This window comes from Gymnoscopelus microlampas, assembly GCF_963454915.1.
Source record: "Gymnoscopelus microlampas genome assembly, chromosome: 16".
In the NCBI taxonomy this organism is placed as follows: domain Eukaryota; kingdom Metazoa; phylum Chordata; class Actinopteri; order Myctophiformes; family Myctophidae; genus Gymnoscopelus; species Gymnoscopelus microlampas.
The window spans coordinates 12,146,764-12,164,916 of NC_139953.1; the positions used below are offsets into that span (position 1 = coordinate 12,146,764).

The 18,153-nt window shown below is 41.9% G+C and overlaps 1 protein-coding gene across 1 annotated transcript; it reads right to left on the reverse strand.

Annotated features, from left to right (window-relative positions):
• Positions 1 to 361: 361 nt before the first annotated feature.
• On the reverse strand, positions 362 to 14,663 carry chga (chromogranin A). Its single transcript, XM_084081968.1, has 9 exons — positions 14,382 to 14,663; positions 13,142 to 13,191; positions 11,411 to 11,504; positions 8,564 to 8,632; positions 8,026 to 8,106; positions 6,207 to 6,509; positions 3,871 to 4,162; positions 2,659 to 2,836; positions 362 to 1,133 (listed from the first exon to the last, which is right to left on the reverse strand). The coding sequence occupies exons 1-9, from the start codon at positions 14,425 to 14,427 to the stop codon at positions 1,050 to 1,052; spliced, it is 1,197 nt and encodes a 398-aa protein (XP_083938094.1). The 5' UTR covers positions 14,428 to 14,663; the 3' UTR covers positions 362 to 1,049.
• Between the last annotated feature and the right edge of the window lie 3,490 nt (positions 14,664 to 18,153).

Here is an 18,153-nt window from a genome sequence, read left to right on the forward strand (position 1 = left end):
CGTCCGATTTTTCAAATTCCATCCTGCTTGGCGAATTCCGAACATTGCTGGCCCTCAATAACCTTCCTGACCTGGCGGAGACCTGTGCTCCGAGGAGCACTTTTTCTAGTTTTATTTGCTTTTTTATTGAGTCCTGATTGAGATTAGAACCGACAACATTACGTTTATAAACCCATGATTTATCACTTGAACCACACTGGCATGTAAAGAAGCAAGTGAGAACAAAATACTTTTATCATTTCGATGGTGATTTGGATGCAGACTAAACATTTTCCAGGCCCCATCACTGCAATAAAGTACCAACAGTAAAACGACGTAAATCAGTTGTTGTGATCAGAATCAACAGACAGAGAACTTCAGATAAACCTACCAATTTATTAGTTTTCTTACATAAATCCCATTTTAGATTACATTTTTCTATTAAAATGTCCCATTATTGCATTGGCTTTATAACATTCAATTATAGCCATTAATAATCAACCATTGCTCCCTGTAAAGTATCAATTAGCTTTGTACATGTATACATTAAATTACTATACAACCCTACCTTATGAGCATGGTACTGTATGCAGTTGGAATTGCCTTTACTTTTCACATAAGTCAGTGTGTAGTGTTCAAATCATTTGAATAGCAAGGAAGGTATGTTGTTAAGCTAAAGCACAGTGAGTGACAGAGACAGAGAGACAGAGAGACAGAGACAGAGACAGAGAGAGAGAGAGAGAGAGAGAGAGAGAGAGAGAGTGAGAGAGAGAGAGAAAAGGAAGGAAAATAAGTTGTAGTCTTTCAGTGACCAAGAAATAGAGTTCCATAAGAGCCTTGTGTGCAGAGGTGTGCATGTCTGTATGCAAATGTGTTTCTAGCTGCGAAGTGTGGCTTTGCTCATGAATGTGGAGAACAGCGTGTTGCAAGGGAGGCTGCAGCAGTGGCGATGCTTCCTCAAGAAAAAGTAGTGAAGGATGAAAATCTTGTTCTCCTATTCACACTCTTATCTGTGGCAAACGGAGGCAGCTGGCAGCGAGAGGAGGCAGCAGATGAGTGGGAGTCGGTTCTCAGCCTCTCCGCAGCTCGTGGAGTTTCTGGGCAACGCTTTCTAGCTCCGACTCGATGGCTGCCAGACTCTCTATCTCAGGCTCCTGCAGACATAATGAGAGGAAAGTAAATGAAAAGAATAATCTTTGCTAATGTTTCTTGCATCATGAGCCTCTTGTTGCTTTGGCAGGCTGCGCAAAAATTGCTTTGCGTGCTTGATGCCACAAAAACATGCACCACCCAGGGCCCTGTTTGGTGACTCATGTAGATTAGCTCTATTGTTAACTTCAAGTACTCCATAAAGAGCTGGATGAATAGCAGCTGGACTGAATTATAACTATCAATTAGTAGAGTTGTAGGTTAGTTATACTGTACCCACGTTGTGTTTTTGCATATTTTAGTTGACTTGTACATTGTAAGTTGTATGAATGGATTTATTATTGATTCTGTATGTCTCTGGTACCCCCCACCACCACCCGCACGCACAGCACTCCGTTTGTACACACATTTGCACTCAAAGGACCACAATGGAAATAATCTCTCTGGCTTTTTTGTTTAATCCTTTTGACAGATTTGTACATATGATCATGTATAATGCATTTTTGTCAATACAAATGGCTATTGATTACACACTGTACAAATGTGTCAACCATTTAAGCACTATTTTATGCATCAGCTATTATTCGAAAATAGGGCCTGGGTTCAATCCCTGGCCAAGTCATACCAAAGACTATAAAATGGTACCCCAATGCCTCCCTAACTGGCACCCAGCATCAAGGGTTGGGTTGGGGGTCCCTGATGATGTACACGCTACGGAAACAGGAGAAAGGGCTTCTGACTTTGTAGCCACAAGGCTCGGGAACCGTAGGTTCACCAACATTCGGTGAAAATAGACCAACACTATATATATATCAGCTATTGTCGGCAAAGAGATTTGGTTAAAGGAAAGGTTAGGGAAAAGGAAGGGATCAAGTATAGATCTCTTAAGGCCCAAGAGTAAAATTCTGGGTAGTTCAAAACCCCCAAAAAACATGCATAGGATCACTTTGATATACGATCTGTGAATCATCACAGCAAACATTACATCGATAAGAAACATAAGTTTGATCCAAGAGGTGTTTGATCCAATAATGTCTTTAACACTCAACATCCTAATCTGATCCACTCAGATAGGGATTCAAAGTTTTGAACTTGGGATTCCGGTCAATTAGGTATAGGCTTTAAGTGGTTAATTAAGCCAGGGGTCTTCAACAGGGGATCCGGGACCCCTAGGGGGTCCTCAGAGATACTGCAGGGGGCCGCCAAATCTTGGTGTGATATGATCTTTTTTTTCACATTAACCACTTGAACCCTAGCATCCCTATTCTGAGGAGAACTTTAGCCAAAAATAGCCGATCTACAAGCTCACAAGCTTGTAGATCGGCTATTTTTGGCAAAGAGGTAGAGGGGAAAAAAGGGGAAAAAAGAGTTTAATCTGAAACGCAATTGTATACAATATGGAGGGGGTCCCTGCTTCATCTCTCTCTCAGCTAGGGGGTCCTTGGCCTGGAAAACGTTGAAGACCCCTGAATTAAGCTGTTACAACACGGCAGCCATCGGAGAGATACAACGATGACGGCCAGAACCCACCTCTGACTTCCTGCTGGCGCTGCCATCCTCCTCCTCCTCTTCTCTGCCTCTCCTGTTATCTGGGGCCCTCCTGGCGATCATCTGCAGCTCCTTCACCTCTGGACTCCTCCTGCTCTCGTCTGTCCTGTCCTCCTTTCCTCCCATGACCTCCTTGGAGTGATGGGGCACCTCCTGCTGGCTGCAAACAGTTCATTTAACTAATCAATTTAATTGATTACAAAAAAAAATCATTAATTTTAATAACAAATAATTGATTGAGTTGAGTTCTTATTTTATTCAACTTTTTGATAGCGGAAATAGCCGATGCACAAGCTCAAAACGCAACACTGTTGTTAAATAGACTAATTTATTTACTCAATTATTTTTATTTAATCAACTAGAATTTCTTTCATGTTGACGCAATTATATAATTTAAAAAAATATATTACAAATTGATAAAAAAGAAAGAAAATATTATTCAACTAGAAAAAGCGCTCCTCGGAGCACAGGTCTCCGCCAGGTCAGGTAGGTTATTGTGGCCTCCTGGTGGCGCTATAATAGGCCAATGTGAAAAGGTTGCGATTTGTTCTTAGGCTTTTCACTGCAATCGGACACTGCATTCATGATTTGAGGCATTTTGTTCCAAAAATGTGTTTTACTAAATTAGACCTGCTGGTGGCGCTATAACAGGCCAATAGTAAAAGGGTGGCATTTCTTCCTCGGCCTAATAGAATGTGCGTGTGAAATTTCACGGACATCGCAAGCTGCGTTCATGTTTTTTGAAAACGGACCAATTCTGCAAACTGAACCAATCTTAGGCAATCAGGATGTAATATGGGAAATCGGATAGATCCTTGTTGATCACATGACTATAGAGATACTGTGTACCGATTTGTGTGATGTTTGGACAGAATCTGTAGGAGTAGTATCAATAAATGTGTTTTGCACAAATCGGCCTCCTGGTGGCGCTATAACAGGCCAATCTGCAACATTTGGGCCAGAGGTTCTGACTTGGCATCCAGGGAGTGTGTGTGCACAGTTTCGCAGCGGCCGGGCCAATGGTGCCGGAGATTAGGTGGTAACGGACAGGACACACGGACGGACGGACGGACGGACGGACAGGGGGTAAAACATACTCTCTCGCCATGCCTTTCAGCCTGGCGGAGACAATTAATCGAAAAAGTTATCGATAGATTAATCACTAAGAAAATAATGTTTAGTTGCAGGCCTTACTGTGCCACTTCCGTTTCGTCTCCTCTCTTCTTGGCGGAAACTGCCTCAGACAGCTTCCTGGTCCTCTTGGTCCACTTCTTCAAGCCGTCCGCGTCCTCCGCCTTCATCTTACGGTCAGCCTCCTCCTCTTCCTCCTCCTGTGAGCTGGCATGTGAGAACATCGAGGACCTCTTCTTCTCGACCTCTGCTTTCCCCCCTCCTTCTTTTTCTTCTTCTTCGTCTACCTCTTCAGCAGACTTCTTCTCCTCTGACTTACTTTCGGGGCTATCTCTCTTTTCGCTGGATTCATGCCCTGGGAATAATAATGGAAAAAATAAGAATGCGGCTTCTCTGTCTCTTTCATCCAGTCACTTATTCCCTCTCTCTCTCCCCCTCTCTCTCTCTCTCCATTGCTCCCCAACTTCTTTCGGTCTCCCTCTGGAATATTCTACCATCAGCAAGATTCCACTCCATATAATGAACTGTTTCTTGCCGGCTGGCAGCATTGCCCTCGGTAGCTTTTGCCTGCCTGCATTCTCCGTGCTATCTCTAATACTGCACTGTCACACGCTCGGATGCAAGTACATTAATCACCAGTGTAATAACATTAAGATTCTGGCGCGGCCATCTGCGAATGGCTGATTCATATGCATTCTGGAGTTATGCAAGACAAGACCCCCATTCACCCACTTCCAGCCCCCCTCCCACCCGTAGGGCAATTCAATGTTTGCTTCTTTTTTGGGGGGAAACTAGGTAAAATATCATATCTTCAAGCTCACAACAAGCATGTAGATCTGCTATTTCTGCTATTTGTTGTACAACAAAGCATATAGGATTTGAGGGGTTAACATTGCTAATCTTGGGCACTCAGGTGGCGCAAGGGCCACAGTACCTGTCCGCCACCTGCGTCTAGTGGTTCGAATCCACCGCAGTGCATCCTGTTTGGCAGAGTGTTTATCGAGGAGAGAAGGTGATCTTTATCACCGCACGTACTCCTACAAGCAGGGGGCGGAGCCTGTCAGCGGGCAGGGGGGAGTTAAATGGGAGGTGTGGGACGGAGGCACTACGTCATCCCCGCGGGCGCTCCTCACTGGCAGGTAAGCCACAGGGTACAACAGAAGTGGCAATGCAGAAATGTGTGGGGAGGACTTAATTAATAAGCCAATTAAACAACTTAATTGGTTGGAAAAAAGGGTGTAACAATAATTGGCTACTCTAAATAAATAAAACATCTATATTGCTAAGGTTTGGGGTTAACGAAAGACGGGTTAGACCACTCTGTACGCGCAATGTCAAACACTGTGGTGGGTACGGCCCTGCCAAATGCGCAGGGCGGGCCCTACACTATACTCATTGCAATTCCAGGGACGTTCTCCGTACTGTACACTTTGTTTAATTCCATGGCTGTGCTGTCATGCTGCCATTCCTCTTGGCACCGTTCCACCATGAGGGGAGAGAGGTGGGCGGGGGGATTGGATGTGTGTGGGGCGGGGGATTCATCATCTAGATGGAGGCAATCCCATCAATCATTTGGCCCAGCGGCGCTTGGGGGGGATGAGGGGTGGGGGGGGGTCTAACTAAAAGGATTTTTTCCCCCTTCCCTCACATTCTTCTTCTTCTCTGGTTAAGTGCATTCTATCTTTTCATTATTGCCGACTCCCTTTAAGCTGCTCGCGTCAGACTACATTTGACTCCACGTCTCTACGAAAGCTGTCCATCATCTCCGGCTGTCATCCTGCTTGTCTCTTCCATTTTAAGTCTCACTGCCAAAAGAAACTTTGGTCCCAAATATTTTTTTTTTTTTACCATTTAAACCCTACTGTATACTTTGACGTGCAACGAATAGTGAAGACAATCTATAAGCTCACTGGGGAAGTCACCCAATGATGACATCCCCAAAATAGGGACGTCAAGATGAAAGTGGGTCCTCGAGGGGGTTCCAGGGGGTCCCCAGCTAAATGATTCATAGTTATGAATGAAACAGACCTGTACAGGTCTGTAACTCTGAGAGTTTTGGGGGTCTCCTTTGTACAATAGTGTTTGTATTTGTTGATGACATGTATTATTGTGTACATTTATTGTGTACATGTATTATTGTGTACATTTTTTATGCTATGTTGATGAATTGAATACATAGGACCACAATGGAAACAAGTCCCCAGGGCTTTTTTGTGTTATCCTTTTAGTCTTAATGTCTTACTGTACCACGTGCTGTTTACATTTCTGACTAATAAAGTATTCAATCAATCAATCAATCAATCCGTGGCCTAATGCATACCAACGTGGGGGTCCTTCAAATTAAAAAGTTTGAGAACTGAGAACTGACATACGATATTATATTCAAGCTGACGGCTCACCGTTGCTATTTTCTTCCACTGAGGTGGCCCGCTTCTCTTCTCCATCTTCCTCCTCCCCTTCCTCTCTCTCGTCCCTCTTTTCCTCTCCGCTCTCGCTCCATTGGTTTATGGGGTCAGATACGTGATTATCCGGCCTCTCGTCTTTCCCCCTCTTTTCTTGGCTCTTTCCGTCTATCTCGTTGCGCTCCTGTGACTCTTTATCAAGCGGGCCCCCTTCCTCCTCACTCGCTGCTCCCGTCCTTTTCTTCTGGGTCAGGATTGATCTTTCCCCAGGTCCGCCCAGCGCATCCAGCATGGATCGATCTGGAAGCAAGGAGGAGTGGAGACATAATTCACCAGAGGTGGTGTTGTTTATTCTTCAGGGAGGGCTATGAGAAGGTGTTTTAATTTAAAGAACAGAACAGTGGGCCAATCAAAAGGGTCACATGAAGCTGGATATATAAATGTTTACACTCTTATTTTATTGAATAAAAGGTTCCAATCTGTATTGTTGAGTACGTTACTTATAACTGAAAAAGGCTGTATCTCGCTTCCTAAGCACTTTATTTTTACTTTAAAAAAAAGAAAAAAATGCTGGCACAGTATGAACATATTTTTTTATTTCATTGGCACTGAGAGAGTTAAGACCGGGAAAGCATCTGTCATTTTAGATTTGAACCACTTTGACCATTATTTTATACTTTGGGCTATTCAAAAATAGCAGCTTTACAAGCTCATGAGCTTGTAGATCTGCTATTTTGGAAAAATCATGACAATTTTAGCAAATCTTTGAATATATATATTTATTAAAGACAACATTTGTAAATCAAATCTATGCTTCTGGGGGTCCCTGGAACAAAATATGTTGAGAAGGGGGGGGGGTCCTTGACATATAATTTTGGGGGTCCTTGACATGAAAACATTTGAGAACCACTGATCAAGCAACATAAGTGTGTTAGAAAACTGTTAGGATTTGGAAGACATTTGTAGACGGCATTTGTAGCTCGCTCGGCGGTGCCTCTTGTGGCTCAAGTCACCTTCAGACGGCACGCCTCCGTCGGTGAAAACGAGTGCACCTTTTTCAATCTGACTGGTTTCCCAATCATACTGTGACATATGCATGTCATTATTATCAAGATATGTTTTTTCAAAAATGTTCAATTCTATATATTTATTTTATTATGGAGGTTTTGGAACCATTGTTCTAACGCACGGCCTGATTGTGTCCTAAGCCATAATCGCCAGGGTCTTACATTATGCACCTCACTAATTTTATTCCACGAGTCCCAAAATGGCACTCACATAAAATGGCTGACAGCCTCCCGTTGCTGACACAATGGAAGTTCATGCATTTTTAATGTGCCAAGCAGATCTCCTCAGTCCTCACAAAAGCCAAAGTCACTATATTTGGTGAATTGCTGTCATAAATATTAATATAAACAGTTAAAGCTGCACTATGTAACTTTCCTCTTCTACCTCAGATTTGAACCTGGTTTCTTGCTTAAGCGCTGAGATGTTTACCATTGAGCTAAATAGTGCCTGCCTGCTTGCTTAGGGGATAAAGTGAATCTTGACCTTCAGGTCAAAATTTGTGTCAGATCCTGACAAAATAAAATTGTATTCATTAAAAAAAAAGTTACATAGTGCCGCTTTTGGTCTCCAAACCAAACAATGATAGATTCAGCCTTCACAAAGGCTACTGCTGCCTGATTTGAAGTAACGGTGCATTCGCTTGCCAAAAATAACTGATTTTCAAGTGGAAAAACTTCAATTGAACGTCAAGTCAAAATCAAGCTCCCTGGCACAGCGGTTCTTTCCATGAATCATCCAGGTAACTCACCAGGCACGTCATCTGCACTCTGGGGAGCTGAAGTCACATGATCAGATGCAATGATGTCACCTTGCAGCTGAGCTCTCTCGCCTGGGGGAAGATGGATTGAAGTTCAAGTCAAGTGGTTCAGTTACTATGCTTATTGCTGTTTTTATATAACCGGTACATTGTAACACTAGTACACTACACAGCACAGTGGTACTCAGAGGGAGTCCAGAGGTCATTGAGGGGGGCCCCAGGGAAATTAAGAACATTTTAAACACTTACTGTAAGCCCTATTTAACAAATATAGAAAATGGCACATCCACAAGCTCACAATGCGTCGTGATGCGACATGTTGTGAGCTTTTAGATGTGCTATTTCTTGCTATTTTTTAACTTTTGTTGCCTATGACATGCCCAAAATAGGGACAGTATCACAATAATTTCAGCACATTTCTATTAAAGCCCATACACTTGAAGGTAACAGAAAATGATGGCCATGAACTGCATTAATATGTCCAGTGCACAAATATCCTCCCTCCAGGCTATTGAGATCTATGACTCACCCAGAACAGCGATGTCCTGCAGTTCCTTCAGAAAGTTATGGTGACGAAGGATGGAAACAAGCCTGTCATCTGCAGAACACACAAAACGCATAACATAAAAGGCGCACACGGATTTGTTAATCATTCAACGGTGTCAATTGAACGGAAAATGCAAACAACTTGTTAAGCAGCCGGGCCCGCCCCAAAATAATGTGATGACACAAAGAGCCAACGCACACAGGTGCATGTTGTCTCACTTCCAGCGCCCTGTTCACAGGACTCAGCACTCTGCTCGCTCTCTCCGTCAAGAGTTAATTGCCCTGAAATGTACTGCCTTCAAAGCAAAGGCACAATTAATCACTATTGGCCCAGAGGAGACGCCTCCGGTGAGTTACAGCAGCACCCAGGCTTTCTGCTGACCCACAAAGAGAGCCACATTCATCTGCAGCACAGCATTCTAACACTTGAACTGGGGGGTATTAGCCCAAAATACCAGATACAAGCCCACAACGTGTCGCAAACGCTTTGTGGGCTTTTAGATGGGCTATTTTTGACGAAGACATTTGGTATAGAGGGGGGGGGCGGTCTAAGTACAGAGCCAACTCATGCAGGTCCAATTTATTAAGGTGGTTTAAAGGAGAAGTTCACCCAAAACATTACTTATTTTTTTATGAATTACACACCCCATTTTTGTTTTTTGTCACATTTCTAAGCTAATAAGTCTCGGCGGAAAGATTCTCCATTGAGTACTTCGCCGGTCATCAAATTATTGGCTAGGAATGCGACCAAAAAATGAAAAAAATCTCTATGAATTCAAGGCGTCATGGGGTGTGTAATTCATAGAAAATAAGTCGTTTTTTGGGTGAACTATTTCTTTAAAAGTCCAAGGGCATTCTCCATGGATACTTGTTTTGTCTGTCTGTCCGTCCGTCCGTCCGTCCGTCAGTCTGTCTGTCTGTCTGTCTGTCTCTCTCTCTCTGGTTCAGGAGTTAGGTTCCCGGTTAGATTCCCGGCTCTCTCCTGGCTTAATGTGGAAGTGTCCTTGAGCCACTGAGCGCCTATAACTGCAAGGTTGGTGCCTTGCATGGTTGCTTCAGCCGTCGGTGTGTGAATGTAATGCACATTGTAAAGTGCTTTGGATAAAGGTGCTATATAAATGCACCATTTAACATTCACATTCACTTTCTCTGTGTGTGTCTCCCTCTCTCTCTCTCTCTCTCACCCTATCCACTATTTCATTATCACCCATTCACATCCTGTCTTTGTCTTTGACTCTCACTGCGTCTACCTCTCTTTCCTTTCCTATTGTGGTGTTCAGTTACCCCATCACAGCACTGGTTCGGTAACAATAGCTGTGTGAGTAATGCTACAATTGATTTTTCCTTTTCCAACGAGGACAGCATCCCGGCACGGTAACACAATGGCACCGTAATTGAATAGGTCCGGTGGTTAGAGTCCTATAGTGACCTTACGCACCTCTCTGCAGGGGACTCTTTATCCAGCAAGCTTTAAGTGATTCACAACATGATGGTGTGAGCGCCATGCATTCATTCATAAAGACAATGAGAGCAAATCGTTGCTGTCGGGCGGAAATCCCGTATCTCCATTTTTCAACTTTTTGTTTCTTCGCTTTTTTCATAAATTGACGGATTAAAAGTGACGCATAAAAGTAGCAGAAATAGCCGATGTACAAGCTCGCAACACGTTGTGAGCTTATAGATCTGCTATTTTCACTATTATTAAACAATTTGTAAGTCTGTCTGTGGGTTTTATAAATACTGAATCAATGAAAAGTATTAACAATAGCTTGTGACAAAATGATAATCCATTGGAACACAGGTTGTCTTTTCCATTTCCTGAAAAGTAACAGTTTTGGAAAAAGAAGGTTTCTACCCGACAGTGACGATATATTGGTTCCAATAGAGAGCTGTGCTGCCATAGTGGATTGAATACCCAAAGAGCTCCATAACTGCATGTCTTAAAGTACTGTTGCTGCAGAACGATATTGACAGTAACGGCGCTGCATTTATTCTCGTTTATTTTTACTTATAGCAGCCAAGCACTCACTATACAGCCTCAAGGTGCTTTCAACCCTCACAGACTCACAAGCACAGTAACATCCTCAGTGTTCATTTGTTCAGAGTGTAGCCATTTAGTTACATTTGTGTCATTTGTGTCCGGATAGCTCAGTCAGTGGAGCACTCGCCTTTAGGGCTGCGAGGTCCTGCTGGGTTCGATCCCGGGTATACCGTCAAATCAGTGTATGAGTAGCACGGCTTAGGTAACTAAGTCGTTCAGTAAGTACTGGGGGTAGGTAATGGTAATGGTAATGGTACAGTAAGTGCTCCACCTCAGCAATCCATCTCCCAGGGGTCTAGTGCATTGAAAAGGGGATAGACACCTGCTTTCTCTGCTGATACCGACAAGCCTCTCTGACTTACTTACATTTGTACACTCTCAGATATACATTTATAAATCAACACTGAGGAGTGGAATTAAATCTTCATCACTTGAGATTACTGAAGATTATTCGCAGCCTTTTGCTAAATCATTACACATCAACCATATCTGACTCCATTATAACATGGCTATGGCACTCTGCAATGGGGGATTATGTATGAAACATACTGTGGCTTTTCAAATCATGATCACAACATGGCTGAAATGTCCATCGGATTAACACTCTCTTCTGAAGCACAGTAAGTAAGACTGGAACCAAAGCAACAAAAAAGTGCGTTGGTGTCCAAAAGAAGGAATTGATCTATTTTCAAAACAACATGGTGGGTGGAGGGGGATGTGGAATTGATTTTTCTGGTGGAAGGTTATAGGTCTAAAGCTGGGATTCATTCCCTAGTGTTAAGGTCTTACCTGTTCTCAGTATAACCAGGCACTCCTGACTGACAGGCAAGGGGTGTGGTCTTGACAACACATCAGCCAAAGCCTCCACTATACATTTCATCACCTGGGAAGACAGAAAGAACACAGGACTGTTAGCTACTGGGTTACTAGTTATTATTTTGTATTAGCTATTGCCTTTATGCTCTATTCAGATAGTAGACAGACAGGAAAGCGAGGGCAAATGACTAACAAGGAACATCAGTCCCGAGGCAGCAAACGAAAATAGGTCATATGATCATAACACGTCGACGCCCAATTGTTCTTTTCAATTATTTCATAGATTTGTATTATTGTTTTGTCTTCTGTACAGGTTTCCAGCTATAGCGCTATTAAATGCAGCATACTGTGATGCTGTTTGTCTCAAATCCAGAAACTCGTTATACTTGGTATAATGAGGCACTGAAAATACAGTAGCAGATCTACAAGCTCGGCTATATTTTAGGCTCGGAATATATATGAGGCATTAAGGAGTGTTCTAATGCTCAGTGGGTGGCATTTATAGCACTCTCCTTCATGTGTCTGTACGACACCTATAACGCAGCAATTCCCAACCTCGGCTGGGGCCCACTGGTGAGCCGTGCAGGTATTGTAAGTGGGCCCTCAAATAATTGGCTTTTTAAATGGTAATATGAAAAAAAAATATGACATGCAATTTCTTCTTTAATGAAAAATTAGTTTAATGATTGATCATTAAAATAAAGATGGCATCTGACCACTTAATTTGTTAAGTGGTCAGATGGGCGGGCCGTGAACGCTTTTATGATTTTCAAGTGGGCTCTGATCCAGAAAAGGTATTGGTAACCCGCTGCTATAACACATACACATGGTTTTCATGTTGAATCTCCACTGCTTGTATCACTATCACAAAATGTGACTCCCCGCCCAAAGACAGAACGAGATCAAGCGCCTGGCAGAATAATTCGAGGTACTGAACCGTTGTGCTTTCAGTGCCCAGTTACTCACTCAAAGACCTCATTATTTTGTACTCGTTATTTCTCAGTGTTCTACTTCTCTCTCTTGGGTCTTTGAACATTCCTTGGTTACACTGTGTGCCTTATCTCCATCTTGTCACTCCTCTCCTCGCTTATTCTCTCATCTTCCTTCTGCAGCTTGCAGTATATCTTCAATCTACAGAATCAACTTAAAATCTATCCATTTTGATAATGGTCTTCAACAGCCTCTCTCATCCTGTTCAACATCTTCCCGTATCGGTCGTTCGGGAAGTGAAACGGATCCCTGTCCTAACTAAAGGGTCATGACTCTCCGCTGTCCTGGACCTAGGAATGGGGTTTATTGATTCTGAAGTCAAAGTGAACTCGCCCCTAGTTTGTGAGAAATGCAATACAGGACAAACTGCTTGGCTTGTGTATATTTCTAACTCCAGTTTGCCTTTTGAGGGTGAAAGGTGGTGAAGTAATTAGTTGAACGATGAGAAGTTGGCTTTTATACAAGATTGTACTTTTTGCTAAGCATTCAATAATCAAGAAAGCACTCATTCTCTCTCTCTCTCACACACACACACACACACACACACACACACACACACACACACACACACACACACACACACACACACACACAAATGTATAATACATGTATGATAATTAAATGTGATTTCTGCAAGTTAGACCAAATGTTTTTTTTATGACTAAGCCTACCATGCCTATACATAATAATAACACAAAAATAATTGATGCTCACTTTGACGTCTTCATTCTCCAGGTGACTTGAAGTCACTGGCAATGACAGAACTGGAAAATAAGGAAAAACATGTTGTTAACATAATATTGTCACACAGATTTTTATTATTTGGCCTAACAGCTGAACCCAAAATTAAACAACAATACAAAAAAAACGATATGAAACTGCAATTATTAACAAATCATTTAACAACTTAAAAAGAACCACGGAATAGGGTATTAGAATTTGCTGACTGTGCTAAAGCTGCAGGTGAGTGTTTTTTGCCTTTTACATGTACTCAAGTACTGTACTTAAGTACAATTTTGACATTTTAACTTTACTTGAGTATTTCCAATTTTCAATTCTTTTACTTATAGTCCTACATTTCAAATGGCAAATATTGTACATTTACTCCGCTACAATTATTTGAAATCTTTGTTTACTAGTTACTTTGTTGATTTTGATTATTATTAAAACATAGATTAACCACTTCAGCCCTATACATTTCGGCCATTTGAAAATAGCCGATCTACAAGCTCACAATGCCTGTCAGTAGATCTGCTATTTCAAAGGATTTTTATGAATTGTATACATTTGAAAACGGGACAGTCTGCGTAACGAGTACTTTTACCTTTGATACTTTAAGTACATTTTGATACCAATACTTTTGTACTTTTACTCAAGTACATTTTGTATTGTATTTCTACATTGCAGTATTGGTGCTTTTACCTAAGTAAAATATTTGAGTACTTTTTCCACCACTGCCTGCATTCTAACACTGCAAGGCACCCAGTGACAGACAGACATCTCTCACACAGCTCCATAATAGGCTACTTGCCGCTGTCCTTGGTGCTGAATCGAGGAAGGACACCATGAGAGTGTAACACATTCCTATAGCAACAAACAGTTGCTATAGGATATATAGGTTATATATATTATATTATATCATTCTATTATATTGCTATAGGTTATATTGCATTTTACTCATTCAACTTTAAATAAATTGAGGGGGTTCCAGGGGGTCCCCAGCAAAAATGTGTTAATACATTTTAAACCCATATCCATATCTATCCATATCTTATATGTTGGTTATTAAAATAGCAGATCTACAAGCTCACAGCACGTCACATGTGCTATTTTTGAACATTTCCCCCAAAATCTTGAAAGTGTCTGAAGAATTTTGAATAATTAAAAAAGAAAAATGTACACAAATCCTGGAATAAGACATTTCTAATGCAGGGGGTCGAGCCCATTTCCTTACCGCAGTTAGATACTGTTGTTAAAAACAACAATCCTCTCAGGATCATCTTCGCAAATCAGACACATCCAACCAAGCTCTCCAGCGAGATGAAAAAAATGGGCAAAGCCTTTTTGTTTTTTTTTGTTCGCCTCTCCAGAAGGTTTGATCTCGCCCCCTTCGAGTGCTGCAGATGGTGGTTCTTATGGATGCATTGCTGAACACAACTTGGCCGCCTTTCGATCGTTATTCGTGGAGAGCAGCGTCCCTCTGCATGGACACTATGGTCCTACGGCTCTCTCTCTCTCTGTCACCACACGAACGTATCACCGCAAGCACCGCATCCCACTTTTATACAGAACGCCTTGAACAGAGGAAATTACATCATCGTTGTCACGCTGTTAAAATCGTCAGTGTTCATTTAACCTCTGAGAGTGTACACAATGCCTTACGGGTCCATTTGGTTACATTGGTTCCACACTCTCAAGAGGATTTAAAGCGTGCAGGGATAGGCTGGATTGCGATTAGTGATAACACCTGGTTTGCTCTGGGGGCGTGTAAAGGCTCAGCACCATCAACTGCTATATACATTTATATTGCACAGTACTTAGCCTACATCATTAATTTATTTGCACCTACTCCTATAAGTGCAAATAACGAACTACTACTGCTGCTATTTTTATGGGTGTTATCTAATGCATTGGTTCTCAAAGTGGGGTTCGGGGACCCCCAGGGGTCCTTGAGGGCTATACATTTTAAACCCTTTATCCATATTTAATATGTTGGCTATTCAAAAATAGCAGATCTACAAGCTCACAGCGTGTCACCTCGTGCCGTGCTGCAAGCTTGTGCACCTGCTATTTTTGGGGGTCCGGGGACCCCCAGGGGTCCTTGAGGGCTATACATTTTAAACCCTTTATCCATATTTAATATGTTGGCTATTCAAAAATAGCAGATCTACAAGCTCACAGTGCGTCACTTTGTGCCGTGCTGCAAGCTTGTACATACAAGAATTTTGCATTATTTTGTATTTTTTTTACACAAATCTTCTCTTCTGGGGGTCCCTAGCACAAGACATTTTCAGATGGGGGTCCGCGGCCAAATATATATATACATTTTGGGTCCTTGGTATGAAAATGTTTGAGAACCACTGATCTAATGCATTGAAAGAGTTTTTTAGATTATTTTCCTCAGTGTGATGTTTAACCACTGTCATCCCTGGGCATCATGTCATTGGAGGTAATTTTCTTTTAGCAGATTTACCATCCTATGAAGGCTATAAAATGCTTAAGTGCAATTAGTGTTAAAGCAAAGTGACAACTGCATGGTGAAGGTATAATGCTTAGGAATATAACTGTTTTCTTTTTATCTGGTTAGAGCCTACTTTAGCAATAATCTAAATCTACCTCATAATAATAATAATAGTAATAATAATTTTGCAACAGTTGTCTGAAAGAAGCATGACTTCCACACTATATAGGCTATAGTTATGATTTGTGTTCTTCTTTTATAGCTGTAAGCTGTGAAGAAGGATGGGAGGACAAAATGTTTCAGAATATTTGTAGAGGGATTTGTAGCTATAATATCTGGCCTGGTTTTCTATGCCGTATCAGATTCCCACATTTCATTCTCCAGATTGACCTCCTGTGGGATTCAGGTTTGGAAAGTTCTACTGTACTGTGACCTTGTATCTGACACTAAAAATAGAAGATGGTCAAAAACTTAAAGCCAAGCCTCAGAAGAAAGAAGCTATATCCATATCACACAGCACCATTCATTTCATTTTAATAGAGGAACTTTTGACAGCTGTGAGATTCAAAGGATTTGAATTAATTCCAGTCTAGAGCAGCAACAATCGATTATTTTCTTAGCGATTATTCTGTTGATTACTTTTTCGAGTAATTGAATAATTGAGAGGCATAGAAATTTTCAATTAACCACTTAAGTGTAATTTTATACTTTGTCACACAACAGTGTGTTGCAAAAATGTGAAAATAGCAGATCTATAAGTTCACAACGCATTGCAGATAATGTCAAAGTAGGGACCGATTAAAAATAATAATAATAATAATAATCCCACGATTTTGTAACCCTTTTTCACCTGGTGCCAATTATCTAAGTGATCCTGGGCGCTACACTCCCCCCGCCAGCCTAGGGAGCCCAAAGCCGAGCTCATGCCTCCTTCAATGCATGAGAGCAAACTGACCTTCTTGTCACCTGACAGGGGGGAGTTTCCCCGGTTGGACGTAGCGCGTGGAAGGAACACGCTATTCCAACCAGTTCCTTTCCCCTCCATCAGGCACCCAGGCTGTGGGGGAAGCGGTATAGGATTACTACATGTTTTTGTGAGGGTATTACCCTAGGAGACACGGGGAGAACATGCAAACTCCACAGAGTAGGCCCTTTCGCCAACCCCACCTAGGGTATGGGCGCTGATGACATGGAGGAGAAGACATGCCCCCAGCGCGGCAACGCCACAGCGATGGGGGCGCTGTGGGCGCTGAATTTTTTTTTCAAAGGTTATCGATTATCAATAGTTTATTTTATGAAATAGATTTTCAATTAGTTTTTAATAATTGATTTAATTGATTAGTTCGATTAACTGTTGCATCCCTAGAAAACAAACCACACACACACACACACACACACACACACACACACACACACAATCTGACATTGTTTATCAAAGACAAAGGTGTATAATTGTATTTGCTGATCGTTGTGTTGCTAGGTGAGATAGGTTAGATAACACTGAACTGTCATTGCTGTGACAATCCTTACAACTGATAAAGTGTAATCATGCATGTTGTAAGTAGGTGGTATGAAGGGATTAAAATGAGCAAACACTGGAGAAATACAGGATTTGTGAAAAGTAAACAAGACTCTGGGGTCATTAAATCATTAAAACAGGAGAGAAAATAGTAAATTAATCATCTTGTACTGTAGCACTGATTAATGTATGATGTTACTGTTGGCAAGTGCTGGACTGGAGCATGAATGAAGACAAATTGATTTTCTCAACATGCAGGGCCAGATGGAAACAAAAGTGCATTAACTGGTGTGCGTGTGCGTGTGGGTGTGTGTGTGTGTGTGTGTGTGTGTGTGTGTGTGTGTGTGTGTGTGTGTGTGTGTGTATATTATTGATAGTTAGGAACCAAATCTGGACCCTTACACTTGGTTCCATTTGTACACTCCCCGCGTGGCATAGTGACGCATTGTGAGTTTGTAGATCTGGATTTTCACTATTTCTAAAATAGGACTCATGTGATCATAATGTATTTTTGTAAGTCTGGGTTCTGGGGAGGCAGAGCTAAACCTTTTGGGAATCACTATGGTTTATATAAACCTGGACTGTTTGTTCTGGAGCCTGTGTTCCACCTCTGACTCAGGCATTGACTGAATATCGTTACTGTCGGGCAGAAACCTCTTAATTCAATTTTCTAACTTTTCGTGTTTTTACGTAAATTAACGCCCTACTCGATCATACTACTAGCGTCACACAAAAGCAGAAAAAGCAGCAGATCTACAAGCTCGAAACGCAGCGCGAAGCTTGTAGATCTGCTACTTTTGCCATTTTTTAACTTGAATCTTGAAAAGTTTTGGACATATGAGGTTTCCACCCGACAGAGACGATATGGTCTTTTGTTCCCGATTAACAATGAAAGGATTCTTACGCAGGCCTCACATTATTTGCTGTTCCAAATGCCCTATCACGCCATATGCCCCGAGACCCCAAAGATTCACCTAATGCCTTTCAGAGAAACAATGAAGGATGGTTGGTTTGCGTCAGAGGTGG

Coding starts and splice junctions, on each gene's coding strand:
- chga (XM_084081968.1), bottom strand. CDS start 14,427: ATGATCCTGAGAGGATTGTTGTTTTTAACAACAGTATCTAACTGCG. Junction 11,505..13,141: donor TGGAGAATGAAGACGTCAAA/GTGAGCATCAAT, acceptor CTGTCTTCCCAG/GTGATGAAATGTATAGTGGA. Junction 1,134..2,658: donor GCGCCAGCAGGAAGTCAGAG/GTGGGTTCTGGC, acceptor TTATGTCTGCAG/GAGCCTGAGATAGAGAGTCT.